The 24,872-nt window shown below is 41.9% G+C and overlaps 1 protein-coding gene across 1 annotated transcript; it reads left to right on the top strand.

Annotated features, from left to right (window-relative positions):
• Nucleotides 1-543: 543 nt before the first annotated feature.
• On the top strand, nucleotides 544-23,481 carry NOXRED1 (NADP dependent oxidoreductase domain containing 1). The gene is given in 8 exon segments (XM_044231656.1): nucleotides 544-688; nucleotides 690-876; nucleotides 4,079-4,250; nucleotides 5,965-6,161; nucleotides 7,987-8,167; nucleotides 8,960-9,111; nucleotides 9,941-10,163; nucleotides 23,199-23,481. Coding segments are annotated over 8 exon segments (1,356 nt in total). The 5' UTR covers nucleotides 544-622; the 3' UTR covers nucleotides 23,377-23,481.
• Nucleotides 23,482-24,872: the final 1,391 nt, after the last annotated feature.

The raw sequence follows: 24,872 nt of genomic DNA, 5'->3' as shown, positions 1-24,872 counted from the left end.
TCCAGGGGAAGTTGTAGCAATTGCTGGTCCAACTGCGGCCTCACACCAACACGGTACCTAGCAGACAAAGTACCTGCCCTCACCTTGCAAGCATCAACACAAAATGCTGTTGCTTCATTTCAGCCTTCCAGATCTTGCACAAAAGTCTCTTGTGGCACACCCTAACCAGAAACATTCAGGGAAGGGAATTCTGGGAAATGTAATTCAGGCTAGCCAACTTGCCATATTACAAAGCCACAGCCACTGGATCCCCATTTTTGAGAATGTGTTAGTGAAGGATGGGCTTAGGGTCCACATCTGTACAGGTTCACCAATGCTGCATGGTCAGGCTGAGTGGGAAGGTTTTGAACTTCTTTCTCCTTCAGGACAATAACATCACATGCAACATAAGGAAGTGCTTTCTGGAACTTGATAAGAACTTGCATACTCTTCATTTCAAGTGCTAAGATTGAGAGTGACTTAAGAGCCCTTGTATGATGGTCAACTAATCTTCGACAAAGCAGGAAAGAATATCCAATGGGAAAAAGTCTCTGTAACAAATGGTGTTGGGGAAACTTGACAGCGACATGCAGAAGAATGAAACTGGACCACTTTCTTACACCTATACAAAAATAAATTCGAAATGGATGAACGACCTAAATGTAAGATAGAAAACCACCAAAATCCTAGAGGAGAAAACAGGAAGCAACCTCTCTGACCTCAGCTGTAGCCGCTTCTTACTAGACCTACCTCTGGAGGCAAGAGAAACAAAAGCAAAAGTGACCTACTGGGACCTCATCAAGATAAGAAGCTTCTGCATAGCAAAGGAAACAACAAAAGCAGAAGGCAACCAGTGGAATGGGAGACCATATTTGCAAATGATATGTTGGATAAAGGGTTAGTATCCTAAATCTATAAAGAACTCATCAAACTTAACACCCAAAAAACAATCCAGTTAAGAAATGGGCGGAAGTGGGGTGCCTGGGTAGCTCAGTCAGTTAAGCCTCTGCCTTCAGCTCAGGTCATAATCCCAGGGTCCTGGGATCAAGCCCTGCCTCACCTTCCCTGGGAGCCTCCTCCTCCTCTGCTGCTCACTCAAAGTAGTACGGAGTTCCTGCTTCTGCTTGCGTGCGCTTTCTCTCTCTCTCTTTCTCTCTCTCGTCAAATAAATCTTTTAAAAAGAAGAGAGAAATGGAGAGAAGACATGAATAGACACTTTGCCAAAGAAGACATCCAGATGGCTAATAGATACATGAAAAAAATGCTCAACGTCCCTCATCGTCAGGGAAATACAAATCAAACCACAATGAGATACCACCTCCTGCCTGTCAGAATAGCTAAAATTAACAATGGAGGAAACAATAGGTGTTGGTGAGGCTGTGAAGAAAGGGGAAACTGTACACTATTGGTGGGAATGCAAACCGGTACAGGCACTCTGGAAAGTAGTATGGAGTTTCCTTAAAAGTTAAAAAATAGAACTACCCTATGGCCCAGCAATTGCACTGATAGGTATTTATCAAAAGGATATAAAATAAAAAATGCTGATTCAAAGGCGCTTATGTGCCCCAATGTTTATAGCAGCATTATCAACAATAACCAAATTACGGAAAGAGCCCAAATGTCCATCAATTGACAAACAGATAAAGAAGATGGGTGTATCTGTTCGTATATCATATACACTGTGCATGTATATATGTACATACACACAATAGAATATTACTCTGATGAAAAAGAATGAAATGATTTCATTCTTTTTCATCAGAGTAATTTGTAACAACGTGGATGGAACTAGATTTGTGGATGAGTAATTTGTAACAATGTGGATGGAACCACATTTGTAACAATGTGGATGGAACTAGAATGTATTATGCTAAGCTAAATAAGTCAGAAAAATCAGATGATTTCACTCACATGTAGAATTTAAGAAACAAAACAGATGAACATAGGGGAAGGGAAGGAAAAGGTAAAAACAGAAGGAGACAAACCACAAGAGACTCTTAACTATAGAGAACAAACAGGGTTGCTGGAGTGAAGGTAAGTGGGGGATGGGTTAAATGGCTGATGGGCACTTGGGAGGGCCCTTGTTGGGATGAGCAGTGCATTCCTATGTGGGTGATGAGTCACTGGATTCTGCTCCTGGAAGCAGTGCTGTACTGTATGTTAACTAACTTGAATTTAAATTAAAAAAAAAATTAAAAAGAGCCCTGCTATGAAAGGGATTAGAGAAGCCAGAGACATGAAAGGTCACATATTGTGTGATTCCTTTCAGATGAGATGTCCAGAAAAGATAAATCCACAGAGACAAAAAGCAGATTTGTGGTGCCAGGGCCTGAGGAGGGTGGCTGGCAAGTGGGAAGTAACTGCTTAATAGTTATAAGGTTTCCTTTCATTGGGGAGATAAAAGTGTTTTGGAACTAGAGGTAGTCGGTGTGAGTGTATTGTGAATTGTTCACTTCTAAATGGCTATGTTATGTGAGTTTCATCTCAAAAAAAAAATTTTTTTTTTTTTTTAAATTTAAAAAGTGGTTTAGAGTGGTGCCTAGCGGCTCAGTCTGTAGAGAGTCCCACTCTTGATCTCAGGGTCGTAAATTCAAGCCCCACATGGAAAGTAGAGATTAAAAAAAAGTGGATTAGGGATTTAAGCGAGTTTTGATTTCTGATCTCAGTTTTGCCATTGCCATAATAAAATAGAGTTCTGAATATCACTGATTCTTTCCCTGGCTTTATTGAAGTATAATTGTATAAAATTAAAAATTAAAAAATTATATTTAAGGCATACAACATGATGATTTGATATATATTGTGAAATGATTACCACAGTTAACACATCTGTCATCTCATACAGTTATCTTTTGCGTGTATGTGGTGAGTACATTTAAGATTTCAAGTATATATTTCAAGTATATAGCATATATTTCAAGTATGTCAATTTCAAGTATATAATATAATTAACGGAAGTCACTATGGTGTACATTAGATTCCCAGAACTTACGCATCTTATTCATTGCTCTTGAATACAAAAGGAGTTTGAAAAATAACTGCTTGAGTAGTGCTGAGATCTCTATGATATTACAGTCTAGGAAAAATCTAGAAGTCTAGAACCTTCTGATAGGAAAAGGAGGATCCCATACTTCCCTATTCCTAGTGCTCCTAGAAGAAGTGGAAAGGGGTGCCTGGGTAGCTCAGTCGGTTGAGTGTCTGACTCTTGATTTCAGCTCAGGTCATGATCTTAGAGTTGTGAGATGAAGCCCTGTGCAGGGCTCCACACTCAGTAGCGTGTCTGCTTGAGATTCTCCCCCTCTCCCTCTGATCCTCCCCCCTCAAATAGATAAATCCTTGGGGGGGGGGCGAAGCTAGTGGAAAGAATTCCTGTCCTCATGAGGGAGATCTGAAAGCATCTCTGTGGGACTGGCCCCTTTAAGTCTCAGAGACTGAAGTAATCTGGTAGCTAAGGAGTCATAATGACAACTTTCTTGGTAATTCTCCTTGGAAATGTAGTTCTTACCCTCCAAGACCAGAAGTACTGAGGAGTAGTGCCACCTTCTCCTCACTTTGGTTGGTGAGAGATCAATGTAAATGGGTTTATATATCTCTGGCTTCCTTTTCTAAAATCCAAATGTCCTTGCCCTAGGCAGGGGACCATGTTAGTGAATTTGGGCTCTTTCCCATCCTTTGCGGAACACAGAGTTTAGTGCAAAGAATTCTTCTGAAGCATGGTGTACATGGCCAATCCTATTTCTAAAGCCTTGGAGGGAGTGGAAGAGAGAAGGTCCTGGCCCACGAACATCCATGCCAATACACGAGCATTACTGCTAATGTAAATGCGTCTGTTGAGAAAAGTGCGTGTAGCTATGTGGAGGAACACTACTTTGGGTTTTTGTTCAGGTTTTTCATAAATCCAGGAATTCATGAAAAACCTGAACAGACCTGTGGGCGATCAGTGCATGGGAATCCTCCAGGACTCACAGTGCAAGTACAGAGCGTCGGGGGAGAGAGGTGCTGTCAGCCCACCATCATGAGAGCCTGTGACTTGGGCACATGCCCTCCTGCATAGACTTCCAAGACAGGGAGCCAAACTGATTGCTATCTGTCACTGCAGGAGATGGTGGCTTAGAAATGGACATGCTAGGGGACCTTGAGTCCCTGCAGTTTGAGTATGGGATTCAAGAGGAAGATCGCAGCTGGCTGTATTTGCAGGGCCGTTCTCGAGGGCTGATGATCAAGTCCTGTGCCCATGCAACCTTCTTCTGCAAGCTACTGTGTAATTTGAGGTAAGCTAGGTCTCCAAGGTCTGGCAGATGGAGAAAAGCCTCGCTGAGGAGTATCCAGACAACTTAAACTTTCTATGTTGGAGGATAACTTGGGCAGGGTGTGTCCTCCTACCTTTTCCAATCCACAGTCAAACACTACGAGTCCGAAGGCACTGGGAAATGAATACCAGAGTCCCTTGGCTGTGGTTACATAATGAAGCATAGCTTATGATTTTGTTTTGGTGGGTGGATTGGCTAAATGATCATTTCATTTGTTCAGCCATTCATGGACCCCCTGGGACCACCAGCTTGTCTTCCACTGCTACCAATGCCTAGCTATCCTGTGGCTGTTGGCTGAAAATGAGGGTGGTTCTTCCTTTCAAGGGCTAAGCTAATGGTGGAATTCTCCCTAACAGGAAAGCCACCTGAAACTTTGGGGGTCCTTTTGGTCAGGTGACTTGCATGAAACCCAGGGATACTGATTTGCAAAGAAGCTCAGTCTAGTCCTGCCCTCTGGTATCTCTGTACCATGTGGCTTTGATAATTTAAATAGGAAGTGTCTGAGAACCAAGTATCTAAGCCCAGACTCTTGGATTGTGTAAGCTACTCCTGGAACATTGGTAGTGCCCCCTGACCCCCAAACTATTTTTTTTTCTGAAATTAGATCTACTCCTGGATGGTGGGACCAGATCTGAATTGAACATGTTATATATATATAACAGAGTCTCTGTCTATAGCAGAGACAAAAAGAGGCGTAATGGTCTACCGATTGGTTGATAAGAAGACATAAACCTTCTGGTTGCATCCCAGATGAGTGGTGAGAAACCAGAATGTGACATTTCTGGGAGGCATTTTATATTTGGAAGGATCAGGCACAGAGAAAACATTTTCCTTTCAACGTAGAGAGAAGCCTTAAATAGAAAGTGGCTTGTGATGTTTATATGGAAACTCCAGAGCTTAAGACTAATTCTAATAGAAGTAGAAAACAAGTATAAGATTGTCATATAACAACAGAAAACAATGCCTTATGGATTCAGAGGTCCGACTTTGTTCACCTTGGGCCAAGGAAGCAGATCCAGAACCCACAGTAAGTGAGCCTCTGGAAAAGAGTGACCTCAAACCTTTGATCCTCCATTTCTCAGGTTTGTTTCCCCCTAATACCACTTACTCTGATAAATCAGATGTTTGAAAAAAGCTAAGTTCCCTGGTTACCCAGATGTATGCAAAACTACAATAGCAAACCAGAAAGAGTCGGTATGTGGTAGGACAGGGGAAATCTTATCATGGTGGCAGTGAAAACTGGCCGCTGTCCGCACAGGAAGTGGGGACGGAGCTGGCCCCCAGTGTCCCAGGGTGCTGCACAGACAGTCGGCAGTTCACAGTGATAGTTCTGAGTCAAACGGTTAAGTATTCAGACCTTGTGTTTAAGCAGGCAGGGAAATGCATGGTACGTGTAACAACCGCAACACAATATGATCATTTAAAAAAATGTTTTAGACAAGTTTTGGTCCCTTGAAGGGGTACGCTTTACTTTGTGGCAAATTCACTTAGGGCACATTTCCTTCCCTGGCAATGCTGGAGAAGTGGCCCCTAACCGGAATGCCTTGTCTCTGGGGCGCTTAATGTGCTCCAGGCTGCCATGTGAGGGTGTTGGCGCACAGAGCATTGAGGTTCACAGTGAAGAGCTACAGAGCACACGTGTATTTATTTATGTATCTGTGTGTTCATTCTCCAGAGAATCATTCCACGAGAAGCAAACTTCCAGCTGTCTCTCAACTGGCGTGCTTGCTGACATTCCCAATGATGATGAGCTAAAGGTAGGCATCATCGGAGGCGGCCACCTCGGGAAGCAGCTGGCTCGTGTACTGCTTCAGCTTGTCCCCATCCCTGCTGAGAACCTGAGGATCTCTACTCGGAGGCCAGAGGCCCTGGGTGAGGAGCAGTGTGTGGCAGAGAGGGGCTCGGGGGTTGACGAGGCCATTTTGAAAGGGTCCCTTGAGAAAGGCACCCCTGCACAGAGATGCTGAGTTCTCTGCTCCCTAGCCCTGAAAAAAGTTAGAAAGGTGTTTGTGTGTGTGTGTGTGTGTGTGTGTGTGTGTTTAAAGATTAATTTATTTATATATTAGAGAGAGAGAGAGATCATGTGCATGCCAGTGGGGGTAGGGTCAGAGGGCAAGTTAGAGAGAGAATTTCAAGCAGACTTCCTGCTGAGCATGGAGCCTGAAGCAGGGCTCGATCTCATAATCCTGAGATCATGACCTGAGCCGAAGTCAAGAGTCAGACGCTCTCCTCGCTCATGCTCTCTCTCACTGTCTCTCTCAAATAAATAAATAAAATCTTTAAAAAAAAAAAAAAAAGAGTCAGACGCTCAACAGACTGAGCCACCCAGGTGCCCCTTAATCATCATTTTAATATGCCTTTAAAATTTTTTGTTTTAATATATTCTTCATTGATCACTAGAAGAACTGAATATGTTTTATAGCTCTATTTCTATTTCTTTTTTTTTTTAGTTCTTTTTGTCCAGTTTTTCTGTTGCAGTGCCTGAATTTTTCTTATTAATTTGCAAGTATTCTTTCTCTATTAAACTTAAAAAAAAAATCTTGCCATGTGAGACAAATTTCTTAAATTTCATCAAAAGAACCAGTATATGTGTTTCAATAAGGTACATATATTCTTTGGAAAGCATTATATTTATTAATAATAAAATTACAGTTTTAGAACATCCCTGCATGTTGCATAAGGAAGAATTCAAGATGCTTAGCATCAGTTTTTTTTTCTTTTTTTAAAAGATTTTATTTATTTATTTGACAGAGAGAGAGAGAAGAGAGCATGAGCTGGGGTGGGTGCGGGAGAGGGAGAGGCAGGTTGTCCACTCAGTAGGGAGCCCAGTGCGGGGATCATGACCAGAGCCGAAGGCAGACGCTTAACCCAGGTGTCCTGGGTTAGAGAGTATTGGGCTCTCTGCTCAGCAGGGAGCCTGCCTCCCCCCCCCCTGCCTGCCTCTCTGCCTGTTTGTGATCTTGTCTGTCAAATAAATAAATAAAATCTTTAAACACACACACACACACACACACACACACTACCTTATGTGAGTTTACGTTTTTATGTTTGAAATCCATCTCAGATAAGTACAGTGATTAACTACCAATGACTGAAAGCAAATACAGGAGTCATCACATTTCTCTCAACATTTCAAACTATCTTGTTCTCAATATACTTTACTGAAACTGTCAGTGTATCTTTCCGACTCCTTCCAGCCTCTGTCCTGTGTTCTTCTACTGTCCTCGCTTTTCCCACCAGCTAAAGCCCTGTGATTTCTCAAAATCTCAGTTTCCTCATCTGTAATATAGGAATAATACTAGTGTCAAAATGTCTTTGTGAGGATTGCCTTACATAAGTATGTAAAGTACTTTGTATGCCACCTGGCACAAGATAAACCGTCTGTAAATTAGAGCAAGAAGCCTTCTTCCCGATTATTTTTCTTCCTAAACAAACAAACCTGACAAATTCTAGCATTTGGTCTAAAAGCAAGATAAGGATGAATTACAACCTCAAGCATGGCTCCAGTGACACTAGCTGCTTTGCTAATGGCGTTAGGGCATGGCCCGAATGCTTTAGAAGACGTGAGGACGGGGTCTCTTTGATTTACGTGGAGACAGGACTCGAGCAAGAGTCGTTGTCATCCTCTCCCCACAGCTGATGTTTAGGTCAAACTCCTTTGTACTGTGATCTTTCTTTCTTCCTTTATCCCTCCCAGATGAGTTCCAGAACCTGGGAATCCAGTGTTTTTACCATAACCCTCAACTGGTGGACTGGGCCAACGTGATATTCCTCTGCTGCCTGCCATCTCAGCTGCCTAATATCTGCCTGGAAATTCAAACCCGCCTCGAGAAAGACCGCATCGTGTACAGCTTCGTAGCTGCCATCCCAATAGCCAGGTACCCTGTTTGCACGGCGCTGGCAGAGCTGCCCCATCCCCTCCTATCTGGCTCCACCCCCCACCTGCACCCCAGCCCCTTACATCCCGCTTGGAGTTGGTCATTCACAAGAGTAAGGCGGAAACAGCTTCTTCTGCAACACCCAGCCTGCCTTTCTTTTTTTTTTTTTTTAAAGATTTTATTTATTTATTTGACAGAGAGAGATCACAAGCAGGCAGAGAGGCAGGCAGAGAGAGAGGAGGAAGCAGGCTCCCTGCTGAACAGAGAACCCGAGGCGGGCCTCGATCTCAGGACCCTGAGATCATGACCTGAGCCAAAGGCAGCGGCTTAACCCACTGAGCCACCCAGGCGCCCCCAGCCTGCCTTTCTAATTGTGTCTTCCCCACTTCTCCATAACCAGCCCTTAAGGCTGGAACGTTTTCTTTGATGTGCAAGTGCATTGCTTCCCTCCGCTGGAAGCTGACTAGTGTTCCCCTCTTACATCAATGGGAAGGAAAACCGTCAGTCAACAGCATGAAATGTGATTGACGGCGTGTGTCAAATATTGTTTTGTACCCCTGCTGTCTAGCCTAGCGCCCGGTGGGAGACACTAAGTGTCCGGTAGACTGCAGAACAATCCGACTAGGAAGCAGTGCCCTCCAGTCTGCCCCAACCACCACCACATTTGCCTCCAAGGGGTGCTGTGCAGGGCAGGAAGTCACTGGGGTTGGATGTGATCCAATGCAGGGGATCGTGGGGTGGTTTATGGGAGTCCTAGCTCTGCCCTCCCTGTCTTGGGGGCTTTCCTTTCAGGTTGAAACTCCTACTGAACCACACCAATATCTTGCGGCCTCAGTATCAGTGTGTTGAAGAATGGGTCAACATCTGGGGGGCCAATAAGGACATCACAGCGGCCCTCCAAGATCCTGTGATTCTTCAGGCCACCTGCCCGTTCAGTTCGGCTGGTAATGGCTCGCCGTGTTTTGGGCAGTCTCTTCAAAGTTACTTTCCTCTCAGCCTGGTGCTATTTTATAATCCCAGCGTGTGTGTGCTTGTGTGTGTCTTGGGTATGGGTGTAGGGGGCTACAGGCTGGACACATTCTCAGCTATTTACGTTTTTTTGTTTTGTTTTTAAAAATGTTATTTATTTGAAAGAGAGTAAGAGAGAGGGCATAAGCGTGGGGAGGGGCAGAGGGAGAAGCAGGCTCCCCGCTGAGCAGGGGGCCCAACACGGGGCTCCATCCGAGGACCCCAGGATCATGACCTGAGCCAAAGGCAGACTCTCAACCCGCTGAGCCACCCTGGTGCCCCCAGCTATGTAGGTTTTGAAAGGGAACAGTTTCGGTGGCGAAAAGCCTGCCTGCTTTAGGGAAAGCAGAGAAGTCTGAGCGTTGTTAAGGCTGAACCAGAAACAGCCAGAGGTAAGAGCCTGTTTAAATAGGAGGATGTGATATTGGGCCTTAACGGCTTTTCCCTGCTCTAATCTTGTATTTTCCCTTAACTCTCTTCTTCTTGATGGAAGGATCATTCTAGAGATTTCTAGAATGCTTTTGCCATTAGCAATGCCTACATTAGTCACCCCCATCCTCCTACGGTAGGGTTAACATGCCATTTGTTATAAAGGGCACAGTTAGGGCTCTGGGCTTACAAAGAGGGGTGTTTGCTTATCTTCAGGTTCATATGACCCGCCTGTCTTGGAGAAAAGGCGGCTGTTCACTGTCTGGGTTTGTCCTACATTCTAGGCAAGCCCTTTTGGTGATGCTAACTGGTATTTCCCTCCCCATGAACGCGCAGGGGGAATAACCCTCAATTTCAAGTGGCTGGAGGGAGTGCTGTACACAGTCCTAAACGTCTGCACCGCCAGGGACGTGCCTCACCTACGGGCGCTGCAGCTGCTGAACCAACTGCTCCTCTCTGTGCACTCGGCAGCCTGTGGGAAGGATGGCGCGTCTTGCCCCACCCTCGAGTTACGTGATCTTGTCAGCCAGGTCTACAGCAAGAACCTGCCTCAGCGGAGGTAAGGCCTCAGACGGCTGGTGACTCTAATTTCTGCCACACTGTTGTAGCAGGTGCTTTGTTCTCTTTTTTCCTCTAATGTAATCTTTATTTCCTTTTTTCTCTCATGTAATCTTTAAAATTTTATAAAAATAATACATTCTTGGTTTTTTTTTTAAAGGTTTGATTTATTTGAGGGGGAAAGAAGAGAGAGAGTGCACGAGCAGAGGGGAGAGGCAGAGGGAGAGGGGGAAGCAGACTTCCCACTGAGCAGGGAGCGGGGCTCAATCCCAGGACCCAGAGACTATAAACTGAGCTGAAGGCAGACACTTAACCAACAGAATGGGTTGAAGGTGCCCCGAAACAATATATTCTTGTAAAAATTCCTTCTAGTGGAAAAGTGAAAGCTCTCCTTGGCTTTCCAAACACCATTTCATATGGCTTTTATATTTTGTCTTTTTAATCTATACATTTGCAAACATATATTTATGTTGTCATGATATTGTAACATGTATGCATATCTATATACATTTCAGAAACATGCAGACTATGTATACTGATTTTCACTTGCTATGTTATAGAAGCTGTTCTATGTCAATACAATCATATCTACTTCATTTATGAGCAACTGCATAGGTTATCTGTTGGGTACATTATTTCATTAGATTTATTCATCTTCTTTCTTTTTTTTTTTTTTAAAGATTTTATTTATTTATTTGACAGACAGAGATCACAAGTAGACAGAGAGACAGGCACAGAGAGAGAGAGAGAGGGAAGCAGGCTCCCTGCTGAGCAGAGAGCCCGATGCGGATACGGTCCCAGGACCCTGAGATCATGACCTGAGCTGAAGGCAGCGGCTTAAACCACTGAGCCGCCCAGGCGCCCCTTCTTTTTTTTTTTTTTAAGATTTTATTCATTTATTTGACAGAGATCACAAGTAGGCAGAGAGGCAGGCGGGGTGGGGGGGCAGGCTCCCTGATGAGCAGAGAACCCGATGCTGGGCTCAATCCCAGGACCCTGGGATCATGACCTGAGAGGAAACAGAGGCTTTAACCCACTGAGTCACCTAGGCGCCCCTCTTCTTTTTTTTTAAAGATTGATTTATTTATTTGATAGAGAGGCAGTGAGAGGGAAAACAAGCAGGGGGAGTGGGAGAAGCAGGCTTCCTGCTGAGCAGGAAGCCGGATGTGGGACTCGATCCCAGGACTCTGGGATCATGACCAGAGCCTAAGGCAGAAGCTTAACCAACTGAACCACCCGGGTGCCTGGTCTTATTTCTTCTTGATGGCAATGTAGTTTTCCAGTGCCCCAAATTCTGAATATGGGCTCCAACTAAATATTCTTTTTTTTTTTTTAAATTTTATTTATTTATTTGACAGAGAGAAATCACGAGTAGGCAGAGAGGTAGGCGGAGGGCGGGGGAGCAGGCTCCCCGCCAAGCAGAGAGCCTGATGCGGGCCTCGATCCCAGGATCCCAAGATCACCACCTGAGCCGAAGGCAGAGGCTCAACCCACTGAGCCACCCAGGCGCCCCCCAGAGATCCCAATGTGGGGCTCAATCCCAGGACCCTGAGAATATGACCTGAGCCAAAGGCAGAGGCTTAATCCACTGAGCCACCCAGGTGCCCCCCACTTTATTTTTAAGATTTTATTTATTTGTCAGAGAGAAAGCAGAAGCAGAGGGAGCAAAAGGCAGAGCAGGCAGAGGGAGAAGCAGGCTCCCCGGTGAGCAGGGAGCCCGATGGAGGACTTGATCTCAGGATCCCAGGATCACAACCCGAGCCAAAGGCAGATGTTCAACTGACTGAGCCACCCAGGCGTCCTGCAACTAAATATTCTTGTACTTACTTTGCACACTTATACCAGTATTTCTGTTGGATGAATATCTAAAAGAATATTTTAGAAGAATATTTTTGGGTCAGAGGTGAAATATATTTTATGTTTGATAGGTATTCCCGAATTGCTTATCAAAAATATGGTGCCTATTTACATTCCCACCAGTACTATGTGGGTGTGCCATTTCTCTATAGCTTGATTACTTGACCAATCTGTTTAACCTTTGATAATCTAATAGGGAAGAATTTTTGCCCTTGTTACCAGTGACCTCCATGCCACTAAATTCACTGGATACTTTTATTTATTTTAAGATCTTCTTTTATTTTATTTATTTTTAGAGAGAGAGAGTGTGCTTGCGTGCGCACCAGTGAGGGAAGGAGCAGACGGACAGGGAGAAAAATCCCAAGCAGACGCCCCACTGAGTGCAGAGCCTGATGTAGGGCTCAATCTCATAATCCTGAGACCAGATCATTGAGCTGAAATCAAGACTTGGGTGTTCAACTGACAGAGCCCCCCACCCCCCCAGGTGCCCCCACTGGATGCTTTTTAACCCTTTTCTTCCTTGGCTGTTGAACGTTCCAACCTTCTTGAATCAATCTCTTCTCTTGACTTTCCTGATAACCTCACATTCTCCTGTCTCTCCAGCCACTCCTTTGCCAACAGCGCCTCTTCTGCCTCATCCTGTATCTGGGAGTTTCCAGGGCTCTGTCCTAGGCCTTCTTTGCTTGCCATCCTGCACTTCGTTCATGGGTACTCACCACTTCGGGGACTTTGGCTGCCATCTTTCCGTGGACAGCACACAACTCTGTATCTCTACCCTAGACGTCAGCTTGAAACCCAAGAAAGTTTGTGGCCACCATCTCTCTTCAAACTCGACTAGTCTTAGCATGCCTGCTGTCATACCTGCTCCTGCCTAAATACATGCTCCTTGCCAAGTTGTTCAAGCCAGAACCTTGCAAGTAATCCTCAATTATTCTAATCAATCACCAGCTGCCTGTGAGGCACTTTCTGTTGGGGGATTTTCCTTCCCCGTTAGCCTGTGATTCCTTTATCTCTCTTGCCTTGGATCTCTTTTCCTGGATCCCTCTTCCTCTGGCATGGATTTTTTCTTTCATAGTGGTGGATCATATCCTCCAGTAGCTTCCTTACGAAAGAATGCATAGGAAGTAACTTAAAGAGACTATGTCTGAAAATGTTTTTATATTAACATAATATTTTACTGCGAACATAGCTAGGTATAGAACTCTAGGTTAGAAGTGATTTTCGCTCAGAATTTTAAAGGCATTGCTTCATTGTCTTATAGACAAGTTGCTGTTGAGAGGAACAGTGCCATTCTAGCTTTTGAATTCATCCTTCGAAATCTGTTTCTTTTGTCTCTGAGAACTTATAGGATCTTTTGACCTTAGTATCCTGAAATTTTATATTGCGTCATGATGTGTGTCTATTTTATTTTATTTTTGATGTGGATCTATTTAAACTCACTGTGTTGGGCACAGGGTGAACCTTTCCTTTTTTCCCTCCCTTAATTTAAAAAATTTTGTGAAATATAACTCTTACACAGAAAAAGTACATATCCCATAAATACCCAGTTTAATTAACCATTGTAAAGGAAATACCCATGTAAGTGGTACACATAAAAGAAACAGAACAGTCAGTGGTCCTTCTTTTTTTTTTTTTTTAAAGATTTTATTTATTTATTTGACAGAGAGAGATCATAAGCAGGCAGAGAGGCAGGCAGAGAGAGAGAGGAGGAAGCAGGCTCCCCGCTGAGCAGAGAGCCCAATGCGGGCCTCGATCCCAGGACCCTGAGATCATGACCTGAGCCAAAGGCAGCGGCTTAACCCACTGAGCCACCCAGGCGCCCTCAGTGGTCCTTCTTAATCTGAATGTCGTGTTCTCCAATTTTCTCCAATCATGTCTGATAATATTGTCTCCTTTCCTGTTTTCTTTCTTCTTTTTCTAAATATTTTATTAGTCCATTGTTGAACCCCCTGGACTGGTACTCTGATTTTATCTTTCCTACTTTTTAAAAAAAGATTTTATTTATTTATTAGAGCACAAACAGTGGGAAGGGACAAAGGGAGAGGGAGAAGCAAACTCCCCGCTGAGCAGAGAGTCCAACATAGAGCTGGATCCCACAACCACAAGTCTATAACCCAAGCTGAAACCAAGAGCTGGATGCCTAACTGACTGAGCCACCCAAGTACCCCTATTTTGAATATTTTCTTATTTTTAAAAATCTCTTTAAGATTTTATCCATTTATTTGGCAGAGAGACAGCGAGAGATGGAATACAAACAGGGGGAGTTGGAGAGGGAGAAGCAGACACCTCTCTGAGCCTGGAGCCCCATGCAGGGCTCATTTCCAGGATGCTGAGATCATGACCTGTGCTGAAGGCAGATGCGCAAGAAATGAGCCATCCAGGCTCCCCTTCTTATTATTTTTTAAAAAGATTTTATTTATTTAAGAGAGAGCGAAAGTGTGAGAGGTCACAGGGAAGGGAGCAGAGAATATCACTGAGCAGAGAGCCCGATTCAGAGAGCTCCGTCCCAGGACCCTGAGAGTGTGACCGGAGCAGAAGGCAGAGGATTAAGCAGGGACCCCTATTTTCAATATTTTCAAAGATTTTTTAGAAGTCTCCAAATATCCCTTTTTTATATGGCATCCTGTTGTGTTTTCACTATGCAATACCATCTCTTATCCCTTTGAGAGTGTAAATGAGAGCAGGTGTTTTACTTCTGTGAGGAATCTGTCTCCCTCAGGTTGTTCTCTGATTATTTGTTTTGGTCTCTATCTTTGATTTTCAAAGCTTTTTTATATGGAGAACTCTGTCTGCTCATATTTCAGATCCCAGCACTAGAAAGTTGCTTGGAAACTCTGAAGTCAAATGTTCTACCCCCGAGCTATACCCCTTTTTGAAAACTGTTTGTGCTAGTGTGGTCTTTACTCCAGAATGATTTGATCAACCATTTCCTTGGAAAACCTTGAATATTGAAATTGTTAAGTCTTTGGGATCCAACTTGGGGAAAGAGAGCTGTGTATGTGTGGAAGAAGAGGGGTGGTCTTAATCTCAGGAAACAAACTGAAGGTTGCTGGATTGGAGGGGGTGAGAGGGTTGGGTGTCTAGGGGATAGACATTGGGGAGGGTATGTGCTGTGTATGGTGAGTGCTGTGAGTTGTGTAAGACTGATGAGTCACAGAACCGTACCCCTGAAACAAATAGTATAACAAATATATGTTAATAAAAATTATTAATTAATATATTAAAAATTAAAAAGAAGAGGGTGGTCCTATCACTAGATTTTTAAAAACTTTCCCCCCCTATATTTAGCAAATCCTTTCCTTCAATAGTGCCTACTGTCCCCCTGTCCAGGAACCTTCTAGTTAATCCTTCCAGAGAATAAATTTTCTGTTGGGGAGGAGGAGGGTCAGTCTCCTGAAGGTAGAGCATTAGGTAGGGGGCTGGGAGGGCCTCTCTCCATTTTAAGAATTTTTTTAAAAAATTTTTATTTATTTGACATAGAGAGACAGTGAGAGCAGGAACACGGGCAGGGGGAGGGGAGAGGGAGAAGCAGCCTTCCCCTCAAACAGGGAGCCCCATGTGGGCTCAATCTCAGGACCCCGGATCATGACCTGAGCTGAAGGTAGATGCCCAGTGACTGAGCCACCCAGGAGTCCCTCCTTTTTAAGATTTTCAACCCGTCATCCTATTTTTAGTCCCATCTCGCTCCCAATTCCTGATGTACTTCTTGAGTCTTCCATAGGTTCTGTGATGTAAATGGACTGAGTCTTGGTTTTCCCTGTTGCTGACTTCAGATTCAGCTCAGTGTTATCATTTGTCCATATTTTTTCCAGCTTCCAACTTGCAGCTCTTGTGTTCATCTTATTCTCATTTTATATTCTTTGCTTATTTTTCCTTTGGATTATTTGCTTTTATTTATTGTTTTATAAAAGGTTTTTAGTGGGAATGTTATGTATATTGGAAATAATTTTTGTATTTCTCTTACTTTTTGGTATATTTTGCTGTTTACGGACTCTAATTTTTGTAGTCAAAATTGTTAAATTACTTCATGACTTTAGGGTTTCAAGTCATACTAATTAAGAACCTCTTCATCCTAAGATATTCTATATTTTCTTCTAGTAAATTTTTAAAAAATATTTAAACCTTTAATCAGTTTGGGATTTTCAGTATCTTCTATTCATTTTGGAAAGCCAGTTGCCCTAACATTATTTATAGAGTAGCCATTTCTTTTCCTACCAATTTGAAATGAGATTTTTATCATTTGCTAAACTGCAAGATATTCGTGGGTATATTTTTGGACTGTATTCTGAACTGTGGACCCATTTTTCTATTCCCATGCTATGATTAATTACTGTAATATCTCTCTATATTTTGGTATCTGTAGACCAAGTCCTCTTTAATCTTATTTTCCAGAATCTTAGTCCTTCTTACACAATTATTCTTCATGTGAATTTTTTAAAAAGATTTTATTTATTTATTTGACAGGGAGAGAGAGAGATCACAAGTAGGCAGGGAGGCAGGCAGTGGGGGGCGGGAAGCAGGCTCTCTGCTGAGCAGAGAACCTGATTCCGAGCTTGATCCCGGGACCCTGAGATCATGACCGGAGCTGAAGGCAGAGGCTTAACCCCACCCAGGCACCCCTCTTCATATGAATTTTTTTTAAAAAATTTTATTTATTTATTTGAGAGAGAAACAGCATGAGCAGGGGAGGGCCAGAGGGAGAGGGAGAGGGACAAGGGAACTCCCCACTAAGCATGGAACCTGACTCCGGGCTGGATCCCAGGACCCCAAGATCATGACTTGAGCTGAAGTCAGACACTTAACTGACTGAGTCACCCTGCTGCCCCCTTCATGTGTGTTTTTAAAAAATAACCTGGAAATTTAGAAAATTAACAAGTGCTTGTAGTAAACAAGGTATTAACCAAAATGTACCAAACAGAAAGTGAAAGTACTACCCTCAGATCCCACTCTCCAGATGTAACTACTATTAATATATGCTGTGATAAGTGAACTGAAAATGGGCTGTTTCTAATGTTAAATCACTGAGTAGGATGTTTGCTCTTGGCTTCTGGCACTATTTATCAAGTTGAAAATGAAGGAGAAGTGATAGAAGATCATCCTTTTGCAACCTCTAATGAAATAATCTGGGCAACATTAGGTGAAAAGTTGATGGGAACTTCATAATGAGTAGATCAGCCTGAGTCTGTTAATCAGTTTTAACACTGCAGAAGGAGAGACAATGTGTTACTAGATAAAAATAGACACAAATTTGAAAAAATAGACACAGAAGAGATGTCCTTTTTTTTTTTTTAAAGTTTATTTATTTATTTATTTATTTGATAGAGAGATCACAAGTAGGCAGAGAGAGAGGAAGGGGAACAGGCTCCCTGCTGAGCAGAGCGCCCGATGCGGGGCTCCATCCCATGACCCTGGGATCATGACCTGAACCGAAAGCAGAGGCTTTAACCCACTGAGCCACCCAGGCGCCCCCCAGATGAGATATTCTTATACAAAAAAAAGTCAAACCTGAATTTGATCAGGTCTGTAGATATAAATTCAAGAGGCAGGAGAGTGTTAAATGACCATGAGCTATAATCAGCAAAACCCAGAATATGGGAAACTTTAGAGGCTAAACAACTGAATTTCTTCAACAAATAAACTGCAAGAGAAAAAAAAGAGGAAGGGGAAATCAAAGGTTTAAAAAAAAAAGACTTAAAAGTCACATGAACCAGGTATCTGGATGGCTTAGATGGTTAAGTGTCTGCTTTTGACTCAGGTCATGGTCTCAGGGTCCTCAGATGTAGCCCGGCATTGGGCTTCCTGCTCAGCAGGGAGTCTGATTCTCCCTCTGTCTCTCCTGCCAACCCCTCTGCTGTGTGTGCATGCTCTCTCTCTCTCTCTCTCTCAAATAAATAAATAAAATCTTTAAAAATGAAAAGTCACATTAACCAAAATATATGTGTAGACTGGGTTTCATATCTCTCCCTTCCTTTAATTAATATAAAAACAACATAAATAGATTTCCTAATATTAAGCTTTCATTGCATTCTTAAACTCTACTTAGTGATACACTTCCAACTCTGTTTTGCTTGTATTTTATTTAAGACATTTACATCATACTCAAAAATAAAATTGGTCTGTCGTTTTCAAATTTGGTGTCAACATTGTATTAACCCTATAGAATTAGGAAGCCTTTAGTTCCGGAACAGAACAGAGAAATTATAGATTTCTTGAAGATTTGACAGAACTTTACTGTAGGTCTCTGTGGTCCAAATATCTTGCAGGGGAAGTTGCTATTTGACTGTCTTTTCAGTTTTTCCAGTTTATGATCTGTTCGGGTTTATAATTTCTTGAGTCAACTTTGGTTGATGGTATTTGGTTGATGGTATTTTTCTAGCAGAAATATTTCATTTTTATCTGGATTTCAAATTTGATGGCCCATGACTGTACTTGTATTTTTAAAATCTCATCAGATTATATCTCATTTTGTATTTCTAAGATCACATATGTGTTTAACATTTTTTTCTTGGTTAAATTTGCTAGCAGCTTGTCTATTTTATTGATTTTTTAAAATAATCAGTTTATAGTTTTATTTATTCTACTGGCCAACTTTTTAATTCAAGTATTTCTACTTTTATCTTTAATAATTTGTTCCTCTTTTCTTTTGTGTTATTTTGTGGCTCTTTTTCTTAGCTTCTTGAATATTTACGGTTCATTTAATTTCAATCACATTATTATTATAAAAATAGTAAGAGCTAAGAATGCTCATCTAGCCTCTTCAGCTATGTGCTATTTTGGTCTTTAAAATAACCATGACCTTGTTGGGCACAAAGTTCCTGTGTTATTCAAACCCATTATGTCCTTGCTACTCAGACTAGCTGGGATCCGTGTCATCATCTGGGAATTTGTTTAGAAATACAGAATCCGGGGCCCCACCCCAGTTATATGAAATCAGAATCTGCATTTTTACAAAGTCCCAAGTATTCAAGTTGGAAAAGTGCTATTTTTTATTCTTTTTCATCAGATGATTTGTTAGAATGAGAAGTGTGACATATTAGTTTTTCCACTCTGATTGTAGTGTCTCACATTTTCTTTATATTTCTAATAATCTTTGTAAAGTTTGAAGCCATATCATCTGACGAAAAAATGTTCATAACTTTTATGTCCTCTTGGTGAATCGTACTTTTTTCCCCAACACTTGTTTAAATTTTTTAAAACGCTTGTTTTACCTTTTTTTTTCTTTTAAGATTTTATTTATTTATTTAACAGAGACACAGCAAAGAGAGGGAACGAAGGCAGGGGGAGTGGGGGAGGGAGATGCAAGCTTCCCACTGAGCAGGGATCCTGATACAGAGCTCAATCCCAGGACCCTGGGATCATGACCTGAGCCAAAGGCAGAGGCTTAACCACTGAGTCACCCAGGCGCCCCATTAGCTTTTTTTTTTTTTAAGATTGTATCCATTTACTTTCGTGTGAGAGAGAGAGCATGAGGTGGGACAGGGAGGGAGCAGAAGGAGAAGCAGGGAGCCCAATGCAGGGCTCCATCCCAGGACCCTGTGATCACAGCCTGAGCTGAAGGCAGCCACTTAACCCACTGAACCACCCAGGCACCCCTAAATGAATAATCGTTAGAACACAAATAGATTGGGGCACCTGGGTGGCTCAGTGGGTTGGGGCCTCTGCCTTCTGCTTAGGTCATGATCCCAGGGGCCTGGGATCAGGCCCCACGTCGGGCTCTCTGCTCGGTGGGGAGCCTGCTTCCTCCTCTCTCTCTGCCTGCCTCTCTGCCTACTTATAATCTCTGTCTGTCAAATAAATAAATAAAATCTTTTAAAAAAATAAATAGGTAAAAGATTTATTTTTTTTCCAATTTATTTATTTTCAGAAAAACAGTATTCATTATTTTTTCACCACACCCAGTGCTCCATGCAAGCCGTGCCCTCTATAATACCCACCACCTGGTACCCCAACCTCCCACCCCCCCGCCACTTCAAACCCCTCAGATTGTTTTTCAGAGTCCATAGTCTCTCATGGTTCACCTCCCCTTCCAATTTACCCAAAAGCACATAATAAAAGATTTATTTTAGAGAGAGAGCAGGGGGAGGGGCAGAGGGAAAGGGTGAGAGAGAATCCTCATGCAGACTCTGCACTAAACACCGAGTGTGACTTGGGGCTCGATCCTAGGACCCAGAGATCATGACCTGAGTGGAAAGCACGAGTCTGCTGCTCAACTGACTGAACCACCCAGGCACCCCTCAAAAAACTTTTGAGATCATTGTAGGCTAATGTGCAGTTTTTTTTTAAAGTCGTTTCAGGGGTAGAATTTAGTGATTCATGTAACACTAATGTATCACTGTAACAGTGATGCATGTAACACCCAGTGCTCATTACATCAGGTGCCCTCCTTAATGTCCATCAGCCAATTATCCCTTGCCCTGACCCACCTCCCCTCCAGCAACCCTCAGTTTGTTTCCTAGAGGTCAGTGTCTTTTATGGTTTGCCTCCCTCTCAACTTTCATCTTATTTTTTGCTTCCCCTATGTTCGTTTTGTTTCTTAAGTTCCACATATGAGTGAAATCCTTCACATGCAGTTTTTTAAAATAATACAAGGAAATTCCACATACCCAATTATCTACTTCCTCCCAACGGTACACATTTTAATACAAATATCTCTACATGGATATGATAAAGCTATGATAGAATACTACAAGCAGGATAATGCCACCGATATAGTCAGGACCTAGAACTGATCTGTCACTGAGTGACCCTTCATCTTGGCCATCTCCTCATCAACTTGGCAATTGTTAATTTGTTTTTCATTTCCATATTTTGTGATTTCCAGAATGTTACATAAATGGAATCATGGAGTATGTACCCTTTGGGATTGACCTTTTTCATTCAGCAAATTCTCTGGACATTCACCCAAGTTGCTGTGTGTATTAATTGTTCATTCCTTCTTATTGCTGAGGAGTATTTGTAGCATGGATGTACCATACTTTAATCATTCATCTGTTGAAGGACTCCAGAGCAGTTTCCAGGTTTTGGCTGTTTTTTGTTTTTTCTCTTTCAGTTTTTGGCTATTAGGAATAAAGTTGCTATGAACATTCGTGTACAGATTTTTTGTAACTATCATTTTTCATTTCTCTGGGATGGATGCTCATGATTACAATTCTTAGGTCATTTGGTAGTTGTATGCTTTTTGTTTGTTTTGTTTTTAAGACACATCCAAACTGTTTCTCAGAGTGGTTGTACTGTTTTACCTTATTACTAGCAATGTATGATCCAGTTTCTCTACATTCTCACCAGGATTTGGTGTTGCCATTTTTATTTTACCATTACATTTGTAGATTAATTTGTGGACAAGTGACATCTTTATTATGTTGAGTTTTCCCACCCATGAACACAGTATGTTTCTCCATTTATTTAGAGCTTCTTAATTTCATCAGCATTTTGTAATTTTCAGTATACAAGTTTTTTTTTTTTTTTTGTAAAGTTTTATTTATTTGGGAGAGAGAGCACAAACATAAGCAGGAGGGGTAAGGGGGAGGGAGTGAGAATCTCAGGCAGACTCTGTCCTGAGCGCAGAGCCAGATGCCAGTCTCAATCTCATGACCCTGAGATCATGACCTGAGTCAAAACCCAGAGTTCACCACTTAACCAACTGTGCCACCCAGGTGCTCTAGTATGCAAGTCTTATGCATGTTTCGTTAGATTTACATCCAAGTATTCCTTCTGTGTATGTGTGAATGGAACTGCATTTTTAATTATAGTGTCCAAGTGTTCATGGTGTGTGTATGTGTGGGTTTTGTATTGTTTGTTTCCTGTGATTTTGCTGAACTCATTTATTAGTTCTGGGAAATTCTTTTTGTAGATTCCTTGGGATTTTCCACATAATCATGTCATCTATAAATAGAGACAGATCATTTTTTCCCCCAATCTGTATGCTGTTTTTCCCTTTTCCTGCCTTATTCCATTGTCTACAACTTCCAGTATATGTTAAATAAGGGGGGTGAGAACAGATATCCTTGCTTTTACTCTGATCTTTTTAACACTGTAACAACCCTATGTCTTGATACTTTTTAACTTGAATTAACTTGAGTTATAAAGTTGCTCTATTCTCATTTGTGTATTTATTTCTACTTCTTTTCCTATAAAATTGAAGGTATCTTAAAAGAAATGAGATATTTTCTATTTTTTAAAAGATTTATTTATTTATTTTAAAGAGAGAGAGAGAGAGACAGTGCAAACACTGGGGGAGGGGCAAAGGGAGAGGGAAAGAAACCTAAGCAGACTCTGCATTGGGCATGGAGTCCTATGTAGTGCTCGAGCTCATGACCCTGAGATCAAAACCTGAGCAGAAACCAATTGTCAGACACTTAACTGACTGCACCACTCAGGCCCCCAGATTTTTTATATTCCTAATGTCCATGATACTCTTATGCATCTATGTCTTTTTCTTTTCTTTTCTTTCTTTCTTTCTTTTTTTTTTAGAGAGCATGTGCATGCAAGCAGAGGGGAGAGGGAAAGGGAGAGAGAGAATCTTTTTTTTTTTTTTTAAGATTTTATTTATTTATTTGACAGAGAGAAATCACAAGTAGATGGAGAGGCAGGCAGAGAGAGAGAGGGAAGCAGGCTCCCTGCTGAGCAGAGAGCCCGATGCGGAACTTGGTCCCAGGACCCTGAGATCATGACCTGAGCCGAAGGCTGCGGCTTAACGCACTGAGCCACCCAGGTGCCCCAGGGAGAGAGAGAATCTTAAGCAGGCTCCACATCCAGCACCGTGCCTGACATGGGGCTTGATCTCATGACCCTGGGATCACGAGTTGAGCCAAAATCAAGAATCCAATGCTTAACCCACTGAATCATCCCAGTGCCCCTTATGTATTTTATTTCTAAATTTAAGGAACAAATACTGAAAAGGATGTCAATGTCATTGTTATAATCATTCTTAAATTATGAATTTCCTCCCAAATGCACTTAGAAAAATGTACTTAAACATGCAAAATGCATCACAAGTACAATTAAATCCACATAGTGAAAAGCTGTAGCTGAATGTTTATGAATTTTAATTAGTTTGATGTAAAAAATAAAGAACCTTATTTCCAAATGTTGGAAAACTTTAAAGGAAATGTTTAACAGCCAAATCAGATGTATTAAACAGACATAAGAAAGTAACAGTATTTTTTTTTTTTCACCCCAGGCCTTTCCCCTGGTTTGATCTGACTGCGGTGCAACTCAAGGAAACTCCCTTTAGTCAGCATCTCTCAATCAGTCCTGCTCTCCAGGACCACCTTACCTATCGATACTGTGATTCATTTGGTATCTCCCTAACCAAAGAACAGCAGCCAGCGGTTTCCACGGGCTCTGCCTCTCAGTAAGAGAAGAGACCTCAGGAATTTTTTTCCCTCCACAGTGCTTGCACCCTGATTATCACAATTGTCACTGGGAGTCATGCGAGTGTACTGTGTTTGCCACATATTTGGGCATTGAGGAATTAGAAAATGGTACTAATTAATCTTTAACATATAGAATAAAATGAGATCTTTTATATCAGTATATCTGGGTATGTCTGGCTTTTGGAAGCAACCAAATGAAACCATAACCTGACACACTTAAGTTGCTTCCCCAGGAATATAAATTATCTTTCTTCTAAAAGCTAAATTCAAGAAGTTAAGTCATAATTAGACAATACATACTGTGACTTGTTTTCCTATAGCAGTGTGTAGCTGACAAATGATACGTCTTGATTTTCCTACCACTTTGGATAAAGAAGTAAAATGTGGTAAATGATCTTAATTGAATTATGACTCATTTCATGCTTATTTCAGCTATATATAACTTCCCCGGAACTATCTTATTTAAAACTGTTCCCATTTAAACCATTTTATTTTTATTTTTAAATAGATAAGAAAGTACTGCATGACAGAGAAAAAAATAGCTCATCTCAAATTATTGGACACTTGGAGTCAGGACCCTTTCCTCTGAGATCTCTTTAGGCAATTTACATAGAAATATTTCCCAGTGGTACCCTAGCTGCCCCTCACTGACCAATTTAAACCACTTTAAACCACAAAACCATTTTTATAAACAGGTGGCATTTGTATTAAATGGCTAAAAATAGTTTTGCAAAATATAGATCTTATTCTTACAGTGCAAAGTGATTCCCTTTATGTTTTGCAAATATTTTGTCAGTGATAGAGAGTAGAAGACAACAGAAGTGAAGTGACTATGAGGGCAAGGACGACGACGCTGACTCTGCTCTGCCATTGACCAGAACCACTGTTTGCTAAATGCGGAAGTGCTCTTGAACAAAATCATTCACTGTACATGTAAACCACCATGGTGTTAGGTTAATCATTTACGTTTTTCCTTTCTGCATAACTGTAAGCCAGGCAAACTCGATGGTATAGTGTAGAATGGTCTGAGACAAAATTTCATTGGTCCAATTTGGGGAAAAAGTACGTTCATCATCAGATAGTAATGCTTGGTATGAATGCTAATTTGAGGTACTGCTCCTTGTCTTAGGGGAAAAAAAAAAAGAATTGGGATTCTTTTGACTATTCATTCAGGTGTAGGGAACTGGACAGAGTACATCATTGCCCTTCTGGATTGTGGTAGTCCTTTGGTGGCTCTTAAGAGTTAAGCAGTGAGGCTGGGAAGAGGAAGAGCAGTTAAGTTTACACAACTGGAGAGGAACTGGTGTCATTCAAGCAAGAAGTATTTTGCCATTTCTTTTGAGCAGATTGAGTCATGGGTAGACTCTAGCCTGAATTAATTAATTAATTAATTCTTTCACTCTTCCTTCCTTCCTTCTCATTTCCCTTTTCCTTTCCTTTCCCTTCCTTTCCCCTTCCCTTCCCTTTTCTTTCCCTTC

Source organism: Neovison vison, chromosome 13, assembly GCF_020171115.1.
Source record: "Neovison vison isolate M4711 chromosome 13, ASM_NN_V1, whole genome shotgun sequence".
NCBI lineage: Eukaryota > Metazoa > Chordata > Mammalia > Carnivora > Mustelidae > Neogale > Neogale vison.
The sequence above is the reverse complement of the archived record's forward strand: the minus strand, read 5'-3'. Positions and strand labels throughout refer to the sequence as shown.